The sequence below is a fragment of the Oratosquilla oratoria genome, chromosome 13 (genome assembly GCF_046742065.1).
Source record: "Oratosquilla oratoria isolate Oo_2021 chromosome 13, ASM4674206v1, whole genome shotgun sequence".
Lineage (NCBI taxonomy): Eukaryota > Metazoa > Arthropoda > Malacostraca > Stomatopoda > Squillidae > Oratosquilla > Oratosquilla oratoria.
The window spans coordinates 43,185,326-43,207,674 of record NC_134789.1 but is presented as its reverse complement, the minus strand read 5'-3'; the positions used below and the strand labels follow the sequence as shown (position 1 = coordinate 43,207,674).

Genomic DNA, 22,349 nt, shown 5'->3' with positions numbered 1-22,349 from the left:
AACAGGCGAGTTGGGGAGCCAGATGTTGGGACTGGTGAAGTCGTAGAAGTTCTCAGACAGCCACTTCTGGGTTTTCCTGGAGGTGTGACATGGAGCTGAGTCCTGCTGCCACACATATGGTCTTCCCACAGCCACCCTCTCCACCCATCACTTGACAACAGTGGACAGTAACTCAATATAGCCATCTGAAGTGAGTCTGAGTTCCTCTTCAAAGATGTGGGGCAGCATGATGTGGACTTCACTGGAAATGCACCCAAAGACCATCACAGTTCGAGGGAACTTGGTCTTCATGAAGCGTGGGACTTTGTGCGACTGTAGACTAGCCATCTGTTGTTCTGTGTATTGTGCAACTGGTCCTGGCAGAAGTTCTTCTTGTCTGAGAAGAACCAGAGCATCCCCAACTCAACTGGGTGTTTGACCTTGTTCAGGATTTTCTTGTGTTTTCTTGGGCCTTGGTGATGAGTAGTTGGCCCTTGCACCTCTTGTATGTGGAGTAGCAAAGATCCTTGTTCAGCGCTTTCTTCATAGTCGCCACTCTGATGCCCATCTTTCACGCCAAGGTCCGCATTGCATTGCCTGGATCTTGCTTCTGCTTTTTTTTTTTTTTTTCCTCCCAACTTGACGAATTCCGTTGTGTGGACAGTCAGAATGCCTACTATGATCCTTCCTGTTAGCCACTGCTTCCACATCTCTGTCATAATTCTCCAGCTCACATCTCACAGCCTTCATGGTGTTCAAGGAACACTGAGCTGCAGCTAAGTTTTCAGAATTTTCTAATCTGGTGCGAATCATCATGATGCAGGTTTCTCTTCCAATGTTCACGTGCTTTCCAGTCATCCATGCTCTCTAGCTCTTACACCCACCAATAGTACACAGAATCAGCTATCTGTTGCACTTTACTGCTATTAAATCCTTCAAATGGTTCTGAAATGACAGGAAACGGGAAGCAATCATAGTCTCCTGATATGAAAAAGTGCAGGAAAAATGGTAGAAATTTATAAAGAGATTATGGGCTCATTTTAAAGGCAACAGGTTGATCAATTGATCAAGTGCCAGCCTCGTGAGGGTGTACTTCCATATGTACCTATGTCAATTGTGCTGTGGCTTGCACCATTGTCTTTGACCCTTCATCCACAGATTAAGATGGAAGGGATGTTGAATGGAATTTGGGTGATTGTGGGATTGTTGTTAGATGGGTGTATATTTTGACTTCCATCTCCCCATAAGGGGGAAGATGTCCTTTGGTATATAATTATATGTTTTACTTCGGCCATTTTTCCAGCTCTTTGAGGTACGCTTGTGTATTCTTGGCAATAATCTTGTAGTTGTGGTGTTACACAATTGTTGTTATATTTTCTTCATGTGAGAGTGCTTTCAAGTTGTGGTAGTTAGGGTGAAGGAGTTGAACAGCATTTATAGTGATATTGCACTTTGTGGGGTTACCACTACATTGCGTTTTGGTCTTTTAGAGGTGTTGGTTCTGACACTACTTTGTCATCCCAACAAGAAGATTATTAAATGTTTCTTGTCATGCATTACAATTTCCATGGTCTTCCTCATTAATGTGTATTTTAGGACAGTGTTGGATACTTTCTCTTGTGCAGTAATTATGGCTCTGTCTTGTGGAACCTCCTGGTTAAATCCATTAGTTGTTTGTTGTGTAAGATATGTGAGTAGTGTGCTAATGGAATCATGCTGATGCACTTGTGCATGGGGCACCATCAGTCATTGGGACAGTGCCTGTGTAGATTAGGCTTGGCCTTGGATTTGGGCTGCCCTGGATGCAGCCATTGTGTGAGGAATGTAGGGTGCTTCATGCTGCTGTGCATTGCACTGGTAGTCCCCAGATAACGACACAATATCTCTTCTCATAGTGATTTCCAGTCCCAATTGGAGGCTGTTGCCAGGTTCCTGTGGGCTGCAGGACTTCTGCAAGTGGGACCAGGGGAAGTGGAAAGATTGATTGTGCCAATGGAATGAACCTTTTAGATGTAGTTTGGCTGATTGATGCTGCATATGTGGTTTGTTTCTTTCAAGGACAATTTTCTCCATTGGTTTGGACATATGGGGATCTGGTATACATGAATATTTTTGATAAATTTTATTGAGTAAAGTAAAGTTTAATAGGTGTAGGAATGAAACAAGACAAAGTGGCACAGTGCAATTGTTAAAGAATTGAGAGGTAGGGATTAAGGATACTTGAGGATTTTGAAAGGATATTTTGTTGGAAATAACCAGCGCCTCTATCTTTGTGGACACTGTTACACTGAAGAGGTGGAGTCATAATAAAAGATTCTTCTGGAAGTTGGTGAATGAAGTGCGCTGGTGGCGTAATTAGAAGTGTGTTCATCTCGCATTCTCTTCATGTGGGTTCAAATCCTGCACCTCTCTGACTCCCAGCAGTGACTATTACCTGTCCCAAACTTCTAAGCAAAAGTGACAGCTTTGGCCACAGCTAAATGCCTCCTGATGTAGGCTCCTTACATCCACCTAGGTGAATGAAGTGAGAACGCCAAGGGAGAACATGTAGAGTAGGATTCGTGACAAGAATGGAAAACGGTCAACAGAGCAAGTCAAGGTTGCAGAAAAATGGAAATAGTTCAAAGAACTGCTAAGTATGAACATAGATAGGGAAGTGGAAATGTTGATGTTGTGGAGAGATCCATCTGTCTTTAAATCATGGTAGCCAGCTACCATATCCCCCCCCCCCCCACCGCACCCTTCATAAAATTTTAAGACTACGTGACCTCCTCCTATTATATATGCATATATATTTGTCATTAATTTGTAATGTATCTAACACTTGATAATATACAATGTGTAGGAAATGATGTGATGATAAAGAACCATCTGCTGTTTTTCACTATGCTTTTTGGCACAAGAATCTGTATTGAATTCTATGCAGAATTCTGCAATAAGAAAAGTAGAAATCTAAAAAAAAAATCATCAATACAGAGACAACTATATTCTTCGAACATATATATATATATATATATGTATGTATTTACCTAGTTGTATTTTACGGGAAGGGGAGCTATACTCGTGGTGTCCTGTCTTCATATCTCGTTTTTTCTAGACTGTTATTAAATTTATGTATCATTTTGCACACAGCACATTTTCATCTAACTTGTTCCAAACGTCTATTACCCTGTGGGGAAAGCTGTTCTTTTTCAGGTCTCTTCTATAACTGTCTTTCTTGATTTTCTTTCTGTGTCCTCTTGTATCTCTACTATCCCATTTTATTATATCCTCTCTATCAATAGTTTCTATGCCTTTCATGATTCTATAAATAGTTATCAAGTCTCCTCTCTCTCTTCTTTGCTCAAATGTCTGTAGCTCAAGTTTTGCTAGTCTCTGTTCATATGATCGTTCTGAGTGTTGGTGCCAATTTCGTAATTGCTCTTTGTATTCTTTCAAGTTTTGTTATACATTTTTTGTACTTGGTGACCACGTCATCTCTTCATACTCCAATCTTGGTCTTATCAAAGTAATTAGTATTTTCTTCACAATTTTTTCATCCAGGTATGTAAATGCCACTTAGATTGTTCTTATTAAATTGTAAGTTTCTCAAAAAATTTTGTTTATATGTTTCTCAGGGGACATATTAATGACTCCCATGTCCTTCTCATTTTCTCCTTCTCATTTTCTACTTTTTTAATTTCTTCCTCTCCCAATTTATATGATCCCACTATTCTTTTTTTGCTTCTTCCAAATTCCATTATACTACACTTCTTAATATTGAATTCCATCTCTCACTTCCTACTCCATTCCCATACTTTATTGAGATCACTCTTCAGTGACTCACAATCTTCCACAGTGCTCACTTTTTTCAACAATTTTGCATTGTCCACAGAGAAGCTCATATAACTTTCAATTCCTTTATCCCTATCATTAATATATATATATATATATATATAGCAAACATTATTTGTGGAACTCCACAAATCACTTCATCCCAATTAGATTGTTTGTCTCTTATCACCATTCATTTTTCTTAAATGCAAGAAGTCTTCCATCCACTTCAGCAGTTTGCCCTTTATTCCTCCTGCAGTTTCTAAGTTCTTAAGCAATTTCTTATGTGGCACCTTATCAAAAGCTTTTTTCAGGTCTAGAAATGCGCACTCAGCTCATCCATCTCTCTTGTATTACATCTATTACCCTTGAATAGAAACACGTTAAGTTTGTGACGTATGTTCGTTCTTGTCTAAATCCAAATTGCCTTGGATTTAGTACGTTGCTTTTTTCCAAATGCCTACCCATCTAATTTTGATAATTCTATCACAAATTTTAGCTATTGTACTTGTAAGAGAGACCGGTCTATAGTTAGTAGGGTCTTCCTTGTTTCCCCCTTTATATTGGTATTATATTTGCTCTTTTCCAATCTTCTGGAACTTTTCCTTCTTTCAATGAACTGCTTATTAGACTATGTATTTTGTCTGTTACGGTAGTTCATTCCAGCATTCTTTCAAAATCCAGTTTGCCATTTCATCTGCTCCATGTAATTATCTCCTCTTTCCATTGAGCTGCTATTATCTATATTTCTTCTTTTAATAACTGCTCACCTGTTCGACCTCATCTGTGTCATCTGCACACCTTTTGTTGACACCCCTTATGACATCCAAGGCCCGTTCCTCCCCTTCCTCATTTTCTTCCATTTTCCTCAATAATGCCTCCCCTTCTCCTTTTTCTTCACCTACCCACTACACCACAAGCTTTCCCCTTCCCTACTAATTGAACATGGCTACTCCCTCATTGCTGAAATCCACGAAATCTGCGCTTTTTCCGGAGTTCCAATCTTCACTGTCAAACCAGCTGTGTGTGTGTGTGTGTTTGCAGAGGACAGTGTTCTGCTAACAGACAGATAAGGCCTTGAAGTGGTGAATGAATGAATTTGTTTTAGAGGAAACTAAAAATTAAAGCATCAAAGGGTAAGTTAATGGTGGTATCCAGGAGTGGAGGATACAGTGTTAATATACAAGGTTATGTTCAGTAAGTGATGGGAAAATTTTAGGAGACATTTATTATTTTCCTAAGCTTGCAAAATTTTGTCTCCTTCAAAATAATGGTCTCTCGCATCTACTCACTTCTGCAGATGTCTCTCAATCTTGAAAGGTCTCCTCAAAGCCCTTCTTCAGTAGTCCCTTCAGGTAATTTTCTGATGCCTCTTTCATCTCCTGTGTTGACCGGAATCTGATACCCTTTTATGTGTGGGAACAGGAAGAAGTCACAAGGGGCCAGGTCAAAGCTGTAGGGTGGGTGTTGTAACACTTTTATTCCTCTGTTGGGCATCCCTGTGGTCACTAGCGTTGACCTGTGGGGCATTGTCCTGGTGGCACCACCACTCACCACAGCACTGATGCTATGGCCTCTTCTTCCTCATCTTGTCCCTGAACCTTTGCAGAACTTTAAACTAATACTCCTTATTGACGCTTTGACCCTTAGGAACCCATTCAATGTGAATGAGTCCCTTGGAGTCAAAGAAAGGAATGACCATGGCCCTCTCTTGCAACCTGCTCGTCTTTGCCTTCTTGGGCCTGGTGGATGTGTGCTTCCACTGGGTACTCTCACATTTACTCTCATGGTCGAAGGTGAATACCCAACTCTCGATGCAAGTCAGGACCTTATTCAGGAAACCTGAATCAGTTGCTGTCATATTGAAAATGTCAGTGCAACATTCCATACAAAACTGCCTCTGGTCATCAGAGAGAATCTTTGGCATAAACTTGGCACAGACTTTGTGGAGCTTCAGATCTTCAGTCAGAACTGTATCCACTGTGCCAATACTAATACCAACATCTTCAGATATCATAACAGTTATTCTACAGTCTTGCATCAATAACTTTTGCACTTCCTCAATGTTTTCCTCCTTATATGCACTGTTCAGTGCTCCAGATCTGGGTTCATCCTCAACCTGTTCATTTCCTACAGAAAATCTATTAAACTGCGTATAGAAACTTGCTTTACACATCATTTCATCCCCGTAGGCCTCCTCCAACATTCCATAAGCTTCTTGTTTGCTTTTTATAAGTTTAACACAAAATTTGATGGTGTAACATTGCTCCATGTTTCCCTACATCTTGTCAAGTGTTGACAGCCTGACAAACTGGATCAAACTGGTTCCACAATGTACACCGCTGCATTCAAACAAAAAACACAGAAAGGTGCCAATTAGTCATTTTATAGACAACATGTATGTGTATTTCATAGTGAAGTAGCTTTTTGATCAAATATTTAATGCCACCCAAAGTTTCACATTATTGAACATACATATACCTAAGGCTTTTTCCCCCTACACAGGGGGTAGCCAAAAAGAAAAAGGCATAGAAACCACTCGCACCCATTCCATTTTCTATATATTTCACTCCCCTCCACCCTCCTCCCTCCCTCTTATCTTGGCACCTCCTGGATGACGGGTCATCCCTGCATCCTGTCCACTGCCCTGGGTCAGAAGCAGTGTCGCAAGATGCAGCACATCCACAGCAAGGCCGCTTCATAAATTCAGCGACCCCCCCTCTCCGTCCCCATCATGGAAAAAAATTAGCCCAAGAGTGGGAGAATTGGTAGGAAGCATCTTGAAAGTAGTATGGAGGAAAAAAGGTTGTCAGTAAACACAATGCAGGGCATGCATGAAATTGTAGTTGTGCCCCACAGTTACAGTATGTATGGGGGTAAGCTGCACTGCCTGGGAACCCACAATATGGTCTGAAGGAAGAAACTGGACTCGTAAGTAGGAGGGGAACATTTGCTGGTTTTCAGGCCTCTCTATGTAAAAAGATGGAGGAACTGCATCTGAAGTTTATTTGCACCAGAAAATAAGAGTCAGCACCCCAGGGCTGCACCTATTCCTCCATTGAGGGTGTTAATAGATTTTGAAGATGGGTGACAAAAAGATCATTCTCTTTGACATCTATCTTAGAGGACCATTGACAGGTATCTATCATTGATCTTTTATGTGTAGATTGAGCAGCTTAGGAGGGTAAAAGACATGTGATTGGGAAAGCACAGTGTGGATTTAGGAAGTAAGAGCATGTGTAATTCAAATGTGTTATTCTCCAATTATCATTCTTCATTTTAGATTTATGTATAGTTTCATCTTGTGCTGTATCATCTTATAGGCTATTCCAGGAGTCTATGCACACACACACACACACACACACACACTTTCAACGAACGGACGGCTTGAAGAACGCTCTGAAGAAAAGTGCAGATTGTGGATACCAACGCAAAGAGAAGTGCCTTTTTGTATTTGCAGGGGGGGGGGAAATTGCTCGTGAGGTAGTGGGAAAGTAAGGAAAGAGGAGAGGGGGAGGGATTGCTGGGGAAATGGAAGGAAATGAGGATGTGGAGGACTTGGCCCAGGCAGACGGGCGTAAGGTCAACATGAAACGACCACCGGACCAGCTCAGTGATGACGAAATGGCAAATAAAAATGTAAAGATTAGAAGTATAGAGAGGAGCAATACAGAAGAAAGTGACGAGAATATGTTCCAGGGATTTAAAGAGGGTGGGGGGGACACAACCCCCCCCCCCCCCCCCCCCGACTGATAAGACTAGAGGAGAGAGTTGATAAGGTGATCGAGGACTTGGAGCGTAAGTTAGGTAACGTAGACTCCATTTTCCAAAGAATTGAAAGGTTGGAACAACTAGAGAAGGCTAACAGAAACTTAACTGAAGAAATAGAGGACCTAAAAAGACAGTTAGGAAATGTAAAGGAGGAGAATGAGAAATTGAAGAAGAATAGTAATGAAAACAGAGAGAAAATAGCTACAGAAGCTAAAAATTGGAGAATAACTCAAGAAGGGAATAAGGTTTCATTCACTGACATAGTCAAACAGCAATTGAAAGAACATAATGAAGACTCAGTTATTAAAGTGATGAGACAGAAGGAGAATATAGTAAGAGAATTAGCTGACAAAAAGAAATGTATAATTATATTAGGAATGGAAGAGAAACATAACCCAGATAGAACCGCAAGAATCAAGGAGGAAAATGAAAGAGTAAGCAGTTTATTAAAATTAGTCCAGGAAGATGAACCAGAAATTATAAAGGAAATTGAGGAAAAATTCAGACTCGGAAAATATAGTACAGATAAGACCAGACCAATTAAGATTAAATTCAGGTCACAAACAACAGCAGAGAAAAGTCTATCCAAGACAGGGAAACTAGCAACAAATGATCAATATAAAAAGGTATGGATAAAAAGAGAAATGAATAAGGAGGAAAGAGAGGCAGAAAAGCAGAAAAGAATTGAAGCTAAGGCAAAAAACGAGGAAAGAACGGAGTCAGAGAAAGAGAGATTCTATTGGAGAGTAGTGAACATGAAAATAAAGCAGTTCGACATACTAAAGAAAAACATAAGGGAAACAGAGAATACAATGGAAGTGGCAGAAAACTAAGAGTGTCTTACACAAATATAGATGGATTGATAACAGGATTGAATGAACTGAATGATTATTTGATAGAAAAAGAACCGGACATAATGGGAATTGTAGAAACAAAATTAAAAGGCCCACTACCACCCAACAGTGTAGGACATGATACATACAATTATTGGATTAGAAACAGAGAGAAAAAACAAGGGGGTGGAGTTATGTTCCTGACTAAGAAGGATATAAACGTGAAAGGTGTCATATATGGAAAGAATACAGTAGAGATGATTATGATAGAAGTGGAAGACCGAGATAAGAAGAGCAGAAAATTTGTGATCAATTATGTGCCTCCGAAAACAGCCTCATGGGAGGAGAGTGAACATAAAAGTATGTTAGAGGACACAAAGATAGCATTAACTAAAATAATGGAAGACGGAGGAAGAATAGTTATGATGGGCGACTTTAATTGCAAAGAAATCTGCTGGGAAGAAATGACAGTAAAGAGTGGTGATGACTCATGGGGAAATGCTCTACTTGAGATGATTACTGACCATTCAATGACACAATGGATACAAGAGAACACTAGGTATAGAAATGAAGAAGAACCATCGAGGCTAGACTTAATAATTACATCTGAACCTAGAATAGTAGACAAGATTGAATATAAAACACCAATAGGTAAAAGTGACCACATATTGATTGAACTGGAACTTAATGAAGAAAAATATATGAAAAGAAATGAACAATATAGAAAAGGAAGAATGATGTATGAAAAAACAAACTTTGATAAAATAAGAGAATTCTTCCAACAAGAAAACTGGGAAGAAATATACAAAGAAGAAACAACAGTGGAAGAGAAATGGAATATTTTGACAAAAATTTACAAAAAAGGAGTGGAAAAGTATGTCCCAAGACAAAAACAAGAAAAAGAATATGTAAAATGCTGGTACAACAAAAGTTGTAGGGAGTTAAAGGACAAAAGAGACAAAGCCTGGAACAGATGGAAAAAAGACAGAAGACCTGAAAAATGGAAAATATATACTGGTTATAGAAATGAATATGTACAAAAGTGCAGAGAGGAAAAAAGAAAATATGAAAAAGATGTTATAGAAAAGTGTAAAGATCAACCAAAACTATTCTACAGATTTGTAAACAATAAACTGAAAAACAAACAAGACTTAGAGAAATTAAGACAAGGAGGAGTTGAATACACTGAGGAAATGGAAATGGCAGAAATTATGAACAAACATTTTAAATCAGTGTTTACAAGGGAAAATATACAACCTGAAGAGATTGAGTGGAAGGAAAAAGTCCCCCCTATGGAAGAAATAGAAGTAACAAAGAATGAAATATTGACACACTTGGGTAATTTTGATGTCAGAAAATCGCATGGGCCAGATGAAATAGCAAACTGGATTCTGAAAGAATGCAGGAATGAACTGGCAGACAAAATACATAGCATAATAAGCAGTTCCTTAAAAGAAGGAAAAGTTCCAGAAGATTGGAAAAAAGCAAATATAGTACCTATATATAAAGGAGGAAATAAAGAAGAACCTACCAACTATAGACCAGTCTCTCTAACAAGTACAATAGCAAAAATATGTGAAAGAATTATCAAAAGTAGATGGGTAAAATACTTGGAAAAAAACAACGTACTAAATCCAAGGCAATTTGGATTCAGACAAGGACGATCATGCGTCACCAATTTAATATGTTTCTATTCAAGGCTAATAGATATAATACAAGAAAGAGATGGATGGGCTGATTGTGCATTTCTAGACCTAAAAAAAGCTTTTGACAAAGTACCACATAAGAAGTTGCTTAAGAAATTAGAATATGAAGGAGGAATACAAGGTAAATTGCTAAATTGGATGGAAGACTTTTTGCAAGAAAGAAAAATGAGAGTAGTGATAAGAGATCAGCACTCAAAATGGAATGAAGTAATAAGCGGTGTCCCGCAGGGAACAGTTCTGGCCCCAATAATGTTTGCTATATATATTAATGATATGGATGAAGGAATTGAAAGCTATATGAGCTTCTTTGCAGATGATGCAAAATTACTGAAAAGAGTGAAAACTGAAGAAGATTGTGAATCACTACAGAGAGATCTAAATAAAGTACAAGAATGGAGTAGGAAGTGGGAGATGGAGTTCAATACAAAAAAGTGTAGTATAATGGAATTTGGAAAAAGCAAAAACAGAATAACAGGATCATATAATTTGGGAGAAGAAGGAATAAAAAAAGTAGAAAATGAGAAGGACCTGGGAGTCATTGTTATGAATAATATGTCACCTGAGAAACATATAAATAAGATTTTTGGAGAAACTTATAATTTAATAAGAACAATCAAAGTGGCATTTACATACCTGGATGAAGAAATGGTGAGGAAAATCCTAATCACCCTGATAAGACCAAGATTGGAATATGCAGCAACGATATGGTCACCAAGTACAAAAAAATGTATAAAAAAAACTTGAAAGAATACAAAGAGCAATTACAAAACTGGCACCAACACTCCCAAAACTATCATATGAAGAGAGACTACAAAAACTTAAACTACAGACACTAGAGCAAAGAAGAGAGAGAGGAGATTTGATAGCTATTTACAGAATCATGAAAGGCATAGAAATTACTGATAGAGAGAATCTGATAAAATGGGATGACAGAAATACAAGAGGACACGGAAAGAAAATAAAAAAAGACAGCTATAGAAGAGATTTTAAAAAGAACAGCTTTCCTCACAGAGCAATAGACAGTTGGAACAAGTTAGATGAGAAAGTGGTGTGTGCAAAATCAATACATGAATTTAAAAATAGTTTAGATAAAATGAGATATGAAGACGGGACCCCACGAGCATAGCTCCCCTTCCCGTAAAATACAACTAGGTAAATACACATATGTATATATATATATATATATATATATATTTAACCTTCAGACAGGTGATCTTTCAATTTGTTCACATGACCTCATGATACCCTCCTATTCCAAATCTTCTTTGATGACTTCAATCACTTTCCACAGTATATGAACACTATCAGTTCTTTAATGATGGCAAGTGTACTGCTTCTAGTTCCTCCTTGTATGACTCAGGTGCAAGGCTTGGAATCATCTTGGTCGTTGCTCTTTGGTATTCTCTCAGTCTTGCTTATTTCTTCCAATTTGTGTGAAAACCATACCACTGCTGTGTATTCCTGTCTAGGATGCATTACTGTTTGTGAATCTCTCATCCATATAGTGAAGGGCCACTCTTATGAACTTAAGCAATTTATACATCTCCTCATCTCTTACTGATATGTTTGTCAGGTGGCAGGTTATCCCATATCAATAGATCTTCCTTTTCTTTCACCTTTGTAATTGTCTCACTTCCCATTGAATTATTCATTGATGAGCTTTTTGAGCCATTACCCCCTTTCCAAGAATTTGCATTTTCGAGCATTGAAATTCTTTTTTGGAATATGTCTGACAAAGGGAGAAATGGTTATAGTGGATTGGCTGATGAGGTTATTTAATTTGTACCTAAGGGAGGGAAGTGTGCTGGAAGACTGGAAGGGTGCATGTATAGTTCTGCTATACAAAGAAGGGGAGAATTATGAATGTAGTACCTTTAGAGGGATCGGTTTAGTTGGCAAGGTATATGGGAGGGTGTTAATGGAGAGCATTAGGAAGGGGACGGAGGGAGAAATTGGTGAGAACAGTGAGTTTAGGAAAGGTAGAGGGTTTGTGATTTAATTTTTTGTTTTAAGGCAGATATGTGAGACTTTTTTCTGGATCTAAGGAAAGAATATGACAGGGTCAGCAGGAAGCCATTTTGGGTAGTATTGTGGATATATGGGATAGGGGAAAAGTTATTAAGGACAATCAAAATCTTTGATATTAGTAGAAGAGTTTTAGAAATGGAAATAGTGAGAGTGAGTGGATTTAGGTAAAGGTGGAGCTGCACCAAGGTTGTGTTATGTCACCATGGCTGTTCAATGAGCACATGGATGGAGTGATATAGGAGGGAAATGTGAAGGTCTTTGCCAGAGGACTGAACATGGTTAGAGTGAGTATATACATTTTTCAATGCTTGATTTAAGGATAAGAGGAAAACAACATATGGTTTATTCATACTTTTATGTACATTTGTGACTGGTATTCTTCATAGAAGAATTACACAAGTCATCAACCTCAGATTAGGATTTGCTTGTTGGAGAATCACAGAAAAGGTTTCCTGTAAGGCAGCAATGTAATGATTTCATTACTGATGAAGGAATGATTCCTTTCATGATATATGATCCATACATGTTATAGTCTTTTAGGAGTATGACCCACCAAAGAATCTAGTTTTGCTTAGTGGAGTCATTGATATAAGACAACCTCAATGATTATGGAACCCAAACACTCAATTTGCTTTTGCAGTTGCAAATTGTGTAAGTGGATGAGGCAGCAAAGCTCATTCAAAGCTTCATAATACAAAGAAGCAGAATGAGGTGCTAATGCTCAAGAATTTTATTACAGTTTTACTTGAAAATTTGTGAAACTTTTAGAATCACATGAAGCACTGTTTAACCTGAGCAGAGCACCACAAAGCAGGGTCACGAGAACAGAACAAAGTACAGGTACTCCCTTTAGTAAGTAACCCAGCTGCCAACACAAAACATTAGGATCCTATGCTCTTGTTTCCTATCATGTAGTGTTGAACATGTAGCAATGTGATCAGACAGGATGTTTTTCTAGTACAGTATATTGGAAATATAAGAAAGTCATGTTTTACCCAAAAGGTGGATTGTTAGCCCATCCATTGAAATTTATTTTGTTGATATATGAAGTATCTCTAACGTGACTTTCACTGATGTCATGTATGAATTTTCAGATTCACAAATTTCTTTAGATGTAATATTTTTGCAGCTCCTTTGGTATATATATAATGTAAATTGTATAATAATGTGCATGTATAGTGCAGATTACAATACATATGCAGTAACAATGACAAATTACAGTACCTATTGTCTATATGTTTGGCACATCAGCATAATACCCTGTGTCACTCTTCACACTGGAGGTCCCTGATAATTTACTTGTGTTTTATGGATTTAATTTTCTTGCTTTGCCTTTGGTGACTGTTACACCAAGGATACATGAAGCAAGGCTTGCATACAGAAACGGGACTTTATACAGTGCTTGCACAGAAAGATATGCCAAGCATTTTTGAAAGACAACATGCTCACAACTCCAGTTTGTCATGCAGTCCACGTCACTGATGCGTAAGATATAGTCTTTTTCATGGATTGCTTTTGTGAAATGGAGAACTTGCACTGCAGTCTCTCCAGAACTGAAGTGTGAGACTTTCTGGTCGAAAGACTTCGATTAATGTAGTCTTTGGTGAAGGCCATTCTTGTTCCCTCTCTCGTTCATATCCACTATCTGTATGAAGACTACATTTTGTAGCATTTCTGTTGTGCTTGTCGTCTTCCGTGCATATCACTTTGGTGAGAGGGACACAATTCTCGGTTGAGTTGAGTCTCTTCTAATACTGTGCAGATCACATTCTGTCGGTCACGTTTTCTGTTTGATGTTTCAGTACCACTGGAAAAAAAAGAAAACGGTGAATGATTTGGAGGACTACATGAGAAGGCTTACTTCACCATGTTAACCATGTGATGACCTACAACAGTGGTTCCCAACCTTTTCTGGCTTGAGGCACCCTTTCCAAGCCTTTCAGAAGTCCCCAGCACCCTTATTAGAAAATCTAAATTCTAGTTTGTCAGTATTTTGTTGATTCATCATCAGAGTAACACAATTTTGTCCCTGGATAATATGAAAATACTCATCATTACACTGATGCTGCTGTGATGAACAAAAATGGATGACAGAGAGAGTCGATAATACGAAAATAATTTTTGCCCTGAATTTTGGCGGCACTCTTTGGTGCCGCGGCACACCGGTTGGGAACCACTGTCCTACAATATTCAATATAGGGTTATGACATATGCTTTTCTTCATCTAAGGGCCAGCCTATAAGTGAAGGGTCAGCTCCTATCTTAATTACTACTGCTTGGGATGAAGTCCCATCTTTATTATTCGAGTTGGTGCTGAACATTTCACTTCAATGAAGGATGGCCACATGAGGGGAAAAGTTAAGCACCAACTTTGGAAAACATTGATCGGCTAAAATCTTTCACAGTAGGCTTTCATTTAGGTCTTCCACTTACTTTCTATGTAGACAATAAAAGCGGCAATGAGTGCTAAGACGAGGAGGGAAAAGACGGTGGTGACAGCAAAGACGATGCCGCAGCCACAAGCTGAGTATTTGGACTTTCGGCGAACAGGCTGGTAGTTGTCGAGGGCTGTGAAGGTTGGGGGCGGATTGATAGATGAACACTGGGATGCGCACTCGTCCTGTGGGAATAACAGGTGCATTAGAGGGACTGGTATGGTACACAGTTAAGTTTTGCCCTGAGTAGATCAGGAATGAATAGATTAATAGTTATATAAATACGGAGCCATTAATGGATAAATTGAGGAGATGATTCTTGCTGAGGTTCGTCTTGCAAAACCATCGACAATGTCGATTGATTTTTTATAGTCATTTGGTTAAGGCAGTGAACACTGTGAATGGTGGCACTTACCTTCCACTGACATTGGTTGCACGGTTGGCTGTCGTAGTTACAGGATTTGTGTTGACACCATAGGGATGCCCTTGGGATGTGCCAGAAGCCTTCGTTGCCGTACTTCCCGCCGTCACTTAGGTGCCCCCCAAGGAAGTATTTGTTATCTCCCGGGGGGACCCCCAAGATGAAGTTCCCGTCTCCTCCGCCGGCGTATTTCTTCTCCTGCGGAGAACTCAACATGTACTGAGGGGTCGGAGGCGCTAGCAGATACTTCGGGGCTATACGATTCTCGCCTCCGCCTCGGACTCCTCCTCCTCCTTCACCTCTTCCTCCTCCATCTCGTCCTCCCTTTCCTCCTTTTCCTCCTCCTCCTCCCCCTCCTCCTCCTCCTCCTCCTCCTCCTCCTCCTCCTCCTCCTCCTCCGCCCATCTTGTGGTAGCGCGAGTCGTAACAGGGTTCGTCACTCATGGCAGTGCTGGTGCTCCCGCTGCTCATGCTGCTGCTGCTCGTACTCCCGCTCCCGAGGGCGAATCTGCCGCTGCCAGCCTGGAACGAGAAGAAGGGGACTCTTGAGTGCCACTTGGAATGAGAAGGTGCGCTGTGTCAAGTGTCACTTGGAACGGGAAGACTGCCAAGTAACACTTGGAACGGGAAGACTGCCAAGTAACACTTGGAACGGGAAGACTGCCAAGTAACACTTGGAACTAAAATCAAAAGGAGAATGTCAAGTGACACTTGGAACGAGGAGGACTGTCAAGTGACACTTGGAACGAGTAATAAACTGTCAAGTGTCATTTGGAACGAGGAGGATCAGGGGCGTCTGTAGGAATTTTTGAAGGGTGGAGCGGGTAGTAGGCAAAATTAAAGATATATGTGGTTAATGGTATGGGGTATATCAAGATACTTCAAATTGGCCTCAGAATAGGGCAAAAATGGCGGCTTCGACCGCAGCCACTCAGCGCCGCCTGGCATAGACACCTCACCAGACAGCAGTGTTCTTCAGCAACTAACGGTTACCATATATGGACCTATTAGTTCCTTACTCTTTTAGATTTCAAATTTTGTTTCTTCTTTTTTTCTGCGCCATGTCAACGTTGACTTCTTGGTGTCGTAACCCGGTTTGGATGTGAACAGGAACAGGAGATGGTCTCAGCCTCGTCTCCACATTGGTTTCGCTTTCTCTTCTTGTCAAACCTCTCATTTATGCCCCCCCCTCTCCCCGACCCGCCCATCCATCCCGTCTCTCATTGCGCGCCCCCCAACACTCTCCCTCCCTCCCTCCACGTCTCTCCACCCTCTCTCTCTCCTCTTCTCTTCTCTTCTCTTCTCTTCGATTCTATCCAGGTGATGGACGTACTACGGACGAAAAAGAATCTCGAACGACACTATCCCCTTGGTCGCCCCGGTTCTAAATAGAATTCATCTGTCACGAGCCAGAGCAAGGATTGACGTCGCCATGTTGAAAGGGATAATGCAGGACCCAAGCAAAGGAGGAGCAGGAAGCAGGAGCTCAGGTTTACCTGCAAAGTGGTTAACGAATGTAATAGGTTTAGTAACCATGTACGGTAGCGAGCGCTGAAACGATTGGTTGTGTTTTAAGAGATGAGAAAATTTCATGGATGGGGATAATAGGTGGTAAGGGACATGGAACTGTCTTGTGTAGGCCTTATGGTCTCTTGCATTCTCTTCCATTCTTGTGCCCCCCCCCCGGGCATCGACCGCAGATGACGCCGTCGCCGTGTTGAACTGGACCCCCAGCGACTTGCGGTCCGCCGGAAGCACTTCTGGAGCGGTGGGGATGGCTCTGCCAGATTTTAGTGTCGCTTGCGGGGGAGTTTTTGTGTCTTTATGGGTTGTGTATGGGTGTACCTGTGTGTACTTGCTCAATTCGTTAAGTAACGCGTGTTTGAGACTTCTTTTACGTAGATGTTGATTTTACACCCTCATGCTGTAGATGTACAGATCAGTTTCATCTGTTACGTGGTCACCCACGCAATCATACATAGGAAACTATGAACATAAAGTTTATCAATGGTTTTGCTCAGTCTGACCAGATGGGTTTGCACTCTCTCTCTCTCTCTCTTTCTCTTTCTGTGTGTTATTCACCACCATGGTCTCTGATCACGCGTTGGACTCGCGATCGACAGCCATTAACCTCCCCGGACGAGAGCGTGTGTGCGTGTGCGCGCGGAGTTCATAGAGCACAGGACCATGAAAATGAGAAGTGGAAGATTAGGAGTATGGGGTGGGAGTAGAAGCGTGTAATTAAGTTTTGCAAGTGCCTGGAAGGCGAAGCAGTGACTGGAAGTTGGGAGAGTCTGAAGGAGGGGAAGGGAAGGTCTCCATCAAGTTGAAGGATGGTGAAGGTCAAAGACCTTCGAGGCTTAAACCCTCTTCAGCTGAATGGAATAGTTTAACTTGAGCCAGAATTAAATTTTTGAAGTCCCATTCCACCCGAAATGGGAGATTGTTTTTAACTCTTTGAAGAGTAAAGGCTCTTAGAATCTAATTAAAATAGTCTTGAGTTTTGTGGGTTCATAAGAACGTAAGAATGGGGGAAGATTGCAAGAGACCAATAAGGCAGTTCCATGTCCCTTACCACCTGTCATCCCCATCCATAAAGTTATCTAATCTTCTCTTAAAGCAACCAGTTGTTTCAGCGTTCACTATATAGATACTAAGTCTATTCTTTTCGTTAACCATTGTATTGGTAAACAAGTTTTTGCCACATTTCCTTCTGGACAAGCTCTCCTGGCAACAGAGGGAATGTGTCACCTGGATGAGATGTTCGAGATCGACTATAAACCCATCATTGTCGAGGACGTCCCATGGTTGGTTAAATAGCCCGGTGGCAACCAGAATAGGAGGGAAAGATGATTGCCCCAACACGTGGGGAGAATTGGGATGTTACCCCAACGCTACCGAGTTGGATGTTACGGTATAGAAAATGAGGTGCCGGGTTTTGAAAACGGAATGGGTCCTTATAGAAAATGGGATGCACCGTTATTGGTAACCTAATGTGCCGTTAGCGGTGCTTCGTTAGGGAGAACGAAGTGTACCGTTACAGAAAACGGAGTGCGTTGACGAAGGAACCACAGTTAGCTCCTTCAACTGGGTGACGTACCTCGCGATTTTTTATGGCTAAAGAGGCGATTTTATACAGTTGGAGAGGAGACCCCAGTCTGAAAGACGTGGGAGAGGACTGGCCCCCCTTCAGACTGAAGTCATCCCCCATCTCCACCTTCCCGTACAGTTGAACCAGATTACCTGTTGGTAACCTCGTTACCGTGGTAAATGTGTTAAGCCAGTAACATGGTGGCCAGTAGCCCCCAAAGGAGCCACGGCAAGAGTTTAGGTGGGGGGGGGGGGCATGGCCTGCTGTTACAAAATATACGTTTCATTATAATGTGAGGAATCTGAATATATTAAAATAACTTCGGTCACTGTTCTGGCAGAAGAAATGTAAGAATTATGACTCAACTTTGTAATAAAAATGTTTCTCTTCATAACATTGAGCTACATATACAGTATATATATGTATATATATATATAATTTTTTTTTTTTTTTTTTTTTTTTTTTTTTTTTTCTCTCCTCTCTCTCTCTGGCTGTGACTTGGGAGGAAGATGAAAGTGTACCACATGAATGTTGAGAATTCATGAAGGGGAGAACAGAGTGGACAAAGTTGAGACCCACTGGTTTGAGGGTTTCCGGGGTTGGGGAGAGAGGGGAGGGGGAACTTGCGGGGAAATGCTGTGGGACGAGTGACGACAGCGAGAGGTGGATCCAGCATTGAGTTCAAGGTTTGTGGGTGAACGGTGCCAAGTTCAGACACCCGCGTGTAGCAGCATTGCACCGACCCCTGCGGCAACAAGGGGGAGAGTGCCACTCCCTATGTCACTAGTGGAGTTACTCGTGTCAAAAGGGAGTAAAGGTCGAAACCCCGTTTAAGACGGTGGAGGACTTTGTTTTGTTTCTGGTGACGTCCCAGCGATTTTATTCTGTTGACGGAGGATGTGTGTCGGAATTAGAATCTCGGACCTTAGAGGGACCTTTTGGTCCGTGGCCACGCCAGCCAGAACAGAAATCCTTACAGCGGTTGGGGACTGGAAACACGGGCGGTGTGTGTGTGTGTGCGTTCATCCTTATACCATTTGGATCTAAAGATTTACGTTTGGTAGGATATATGATATGGGAATGGTTATAGAGAATGGTTAAACTTCCTTCCGACTTGGAATTCCTATAAACTGAATAAAACATTTAGCTAGGACAGAAGCTTGGAAGTACGTCATGTTAGGCTCGTTTTTACGCTTATCGACTTCTCGCCGTGCGCTGTCCACGGCACGACGTCGTGCTCGCAAATCACCATGGGTATCTGTGGACGCTTCCACACGATGTCGGGGTGGTGACGTGTGAAAGCGTCCATACACACCCGTGGTTATTTGAGAGCACGACGTCGTGTCGTGGACTGCGTACGGCGAAAAGTCGATACATGTGAAACGAGCCCAAGGGCCACGTGCCTGAAGTTTTCCATCAGCTGAAAAGAAACGCCTGGGCATCAATTGAAGAGTATGATTATTAAAACGGCCGCTGTTAGTACACAAGAACAGAAGAATGGAGGAAACAGCAAGAGATCATAAGGCCTACACTAGGCAGTTCCATGTTCCTCACCACTCATCATACCTTTCCATAAAGCTACCTTCTCTAAGAGCAACCAATTGTTTCAGCGCCCACTACATGGTTACTAAGTCTATTCCATTCGTTAACCACTCTATTAGTAAACCAGTTCGTGCCTGTTTCCTTTTGAGTAGATTCCCTCCACTTCCACCCACTTCCCGTACCTGGTGCTCCATTTCCTTTCCCTCCGTGCGCCGGCGGGCGAATTTATTGACCTCCATCGTGGCAGCGAATAGGTTAATAAGTCGCCTGTGGCCTGAGGACTCTTGGAGTGAAAATGGCTTCTTGTGCAAGAGAGTCTGAGCAAGGTCACTCCTAAGGGCGCAGGCAGGGAACAGGTTGGAGATGTGTGTTGCAAATGGACTTGAGGGCAAGTCTGTGCAACCAGAGATCCCCACGGCTCATTTCAACTTCCATCTGTTTATTGCAACATTGCGTCGACCGAGGGGCTGTTTCGCCGGGTGTCACTCCTACCCCCGAGGGGTAATCAACCCAACCCGCAATCAACCCACCCCCCCGCACCCACACACGCCTCAGGATAAAACCTTAACCTCTCTTCACTCTCTCCTGGGGTAGCTGTAGTACAGTAAGCCATTTTGAGCCCATTACCACCGTAGCGTATTTGTTTCAAAGAAATGTATAATAATGATGAGGATTATAATAACAATACCAGTAATAATAATAGCAATAATGATGATGATGATAACCATAATAACGACGATGACAATAATAATAATTATAATCCTGGCTTAAAACCAGTAATTGAAGCAGGTTTTACGGAGACACGGCCTACGCAAAGGCGACGTCCATAAATGATATTCGAAATTTTTAATAAATAGCTCTATGAATACCGGGAAGGAAAATAAAGAAATTTGGAATTAGAAAATAAGCGTACGCCGCAGGAACCCCCGTCCCGCCACGTCATTGCAAGGCCAGGCGGTTTTACAAAGGATTACAAAGGCGGAGCATGCCGACAGGAGACCTTTTGGTCCATATCTAGGTCGGATGCGAAAAAAAAATTAATAGATAAAAACTATAATAATGTAAATAACAAATAAAATACATAGGGTGGTGGGAGGCGGAGTCTACATTTGTGTACAAGATTGGGTGTGTGTTTTGAGCGGGAGCTTTTTCGCGTTTTGGATATTCGCGATTTAATCGTCTGGCCTTGACGAGGATAGACATCTCGCAAGTAGGTCGCCATGTTCAAGGTGTGTGTGTGTGTGTTGGCGGGGTGGGGGGTGTTATATATGAAAGGTTTTAATTCGAAATGTTACTATGGTAGCGTTGTACGCTCGCACATGTGTTTGTGTTGACAAGGTGGTAGTAAAACAAGGGTTGGGTCAGGAACACGTTATTTTACTGACGTTTCGACCAGAAGTTTTCTTCAGAGTAATCGGAACGTCAGTAGAATAGTGTTCTTGATCCACCCGTCTTTTCCTACCAACTTCTCCACTGAACTGTCACCTTCAAACTATATATATATATATATATATATATATATATTGTGTGTGTGTACAGTATGTATATATATTGCAGAATTGTTGTGGGACTTGGGAGATTAGCGAATACATTGTATATTGCTGTGACAGGCACAGCTGTCTTGAGTGAAGGCATTTTCCACCGCCCTTCGGAAAAGCGGCGGACGTTACGTATTTTGCACTGACGAGGGGAGAGGGACCCGGTCGTTCTTCTGCTGCCGAATGGAATCGCCCGGCAAGATCGAGTCTGGGCGTGCAGATTCTGGCCATGACGTCACCGTGTTGAAGAAGGGGGGGGTGGGGTGCGGTGCAAGTCATTACTGTGACTTTTGGTCCGAACCGTCGTTTTCAAGGCCCCCCGGACGATTGCCTGCATGCCTTGTGTGTGTGTGTGCGCGCGCGCGCGTGCGTTATCTCATTGCAATTTTCTGGAAAAGATCAGCGATTGTGGTTTTCCGTCTCCCTTGTCGCCATGCGTCAAACCAGGCTTTTTCACCTTAATTTGTTAAAAAAAAAAGTTTCGGGATTTGTTTAGAAATAGATGTTTCTTTGTGTTTTAGGCTCTTTTTCGTTGTTTCTCGTCTTGCTATCCCAAACAGAGACCTTTCATTGTCATTTTTGTCCATTGTAGTCTTTGACCACATCGATCGTGGCATCCCAAGTCTTTCTTCCAATGAGAACAGATCCAGTCTCTCTCTCTCTCTCTCTCTCTCTCTCTCTCTCTCTCTCACTCTATCTTTACTATTCTATAAGCGCTCTGTCTAATAGTCTCTACACCGTTTTGGTTGTGTTCCCTTGTATTCTTTTAATGTTGGGACTACACTCATGCTGGGGTGGATCAGGTTCTCTTGATTTATTATTATTATTGTATTATTTGTGTATGTATATATATATATATATATGTGTGTGTGTGTGTGTGTGTGTTTTCATACTAAGAACCTTTTACAACTTGCTTATCGGGGTAACATATCCATAATGAATATTCTTGGGCCCTCCTTTCCCGGTCTTGCATTTGTTTCACTTTCCATTTACTCCATTGATGGCCTGCTTGTACTTTTCTCCATTCCCCGTAATTTGACTTTTTCGTCATTGAAATTGGTTTCCTACATTTGAGTCCAGTTTATTAATTAGTGTGTGTGTGTGTTTGTGCGCTTGTGTGTGTGTTTGTGCGCTTGTGTCTGTATATTCATACTTCTGTTTCCACGCGTCACCTTGGTCTCCTCTGTATTAT

General features: G+C 41.3%; 2 protein-coding genes across 3 annotated transcripts in view; one reads left to right on the top strand and one right to left on the bottom strand.

Annotated features, from left to right (window-relative positions):
* nudC (nuclear distribution C, dynein complex regulator) overlaps positions 1–22,349 on the top strand; it is a 374,850-nt gene that overhangs the window by 14,022 nt on the left and 338,479 nt on the right. The window lies entirely within an intron of this gene.
* Positions 12,457–22,349, bottom strand: part of LOC143032408 (uncharacterized) — a 52,247-nt gene continuing 42,354 nt past the window's right edge. The window contains exons 2-4 of the mRNA XM_076197145.1: positions 14,981–15,508; positions 14,564–14,750; positions 12,457–13,937 (exon numbers count right to left, since the gene is read on the bottom strand). Of these exons, the coding sequence (XP_076053260.1) occupies positions 13,894–13,937; positions 14,564–14,750; positions 14,981–15,508 (759 nt within the window). The 3' untranslated portion in view covers positions 12,457–13,893. The remainder of the gene's footprint in view (positions 13,938–14,563; positions 14,751–14,980; positions 15,509–22,349) is intronic.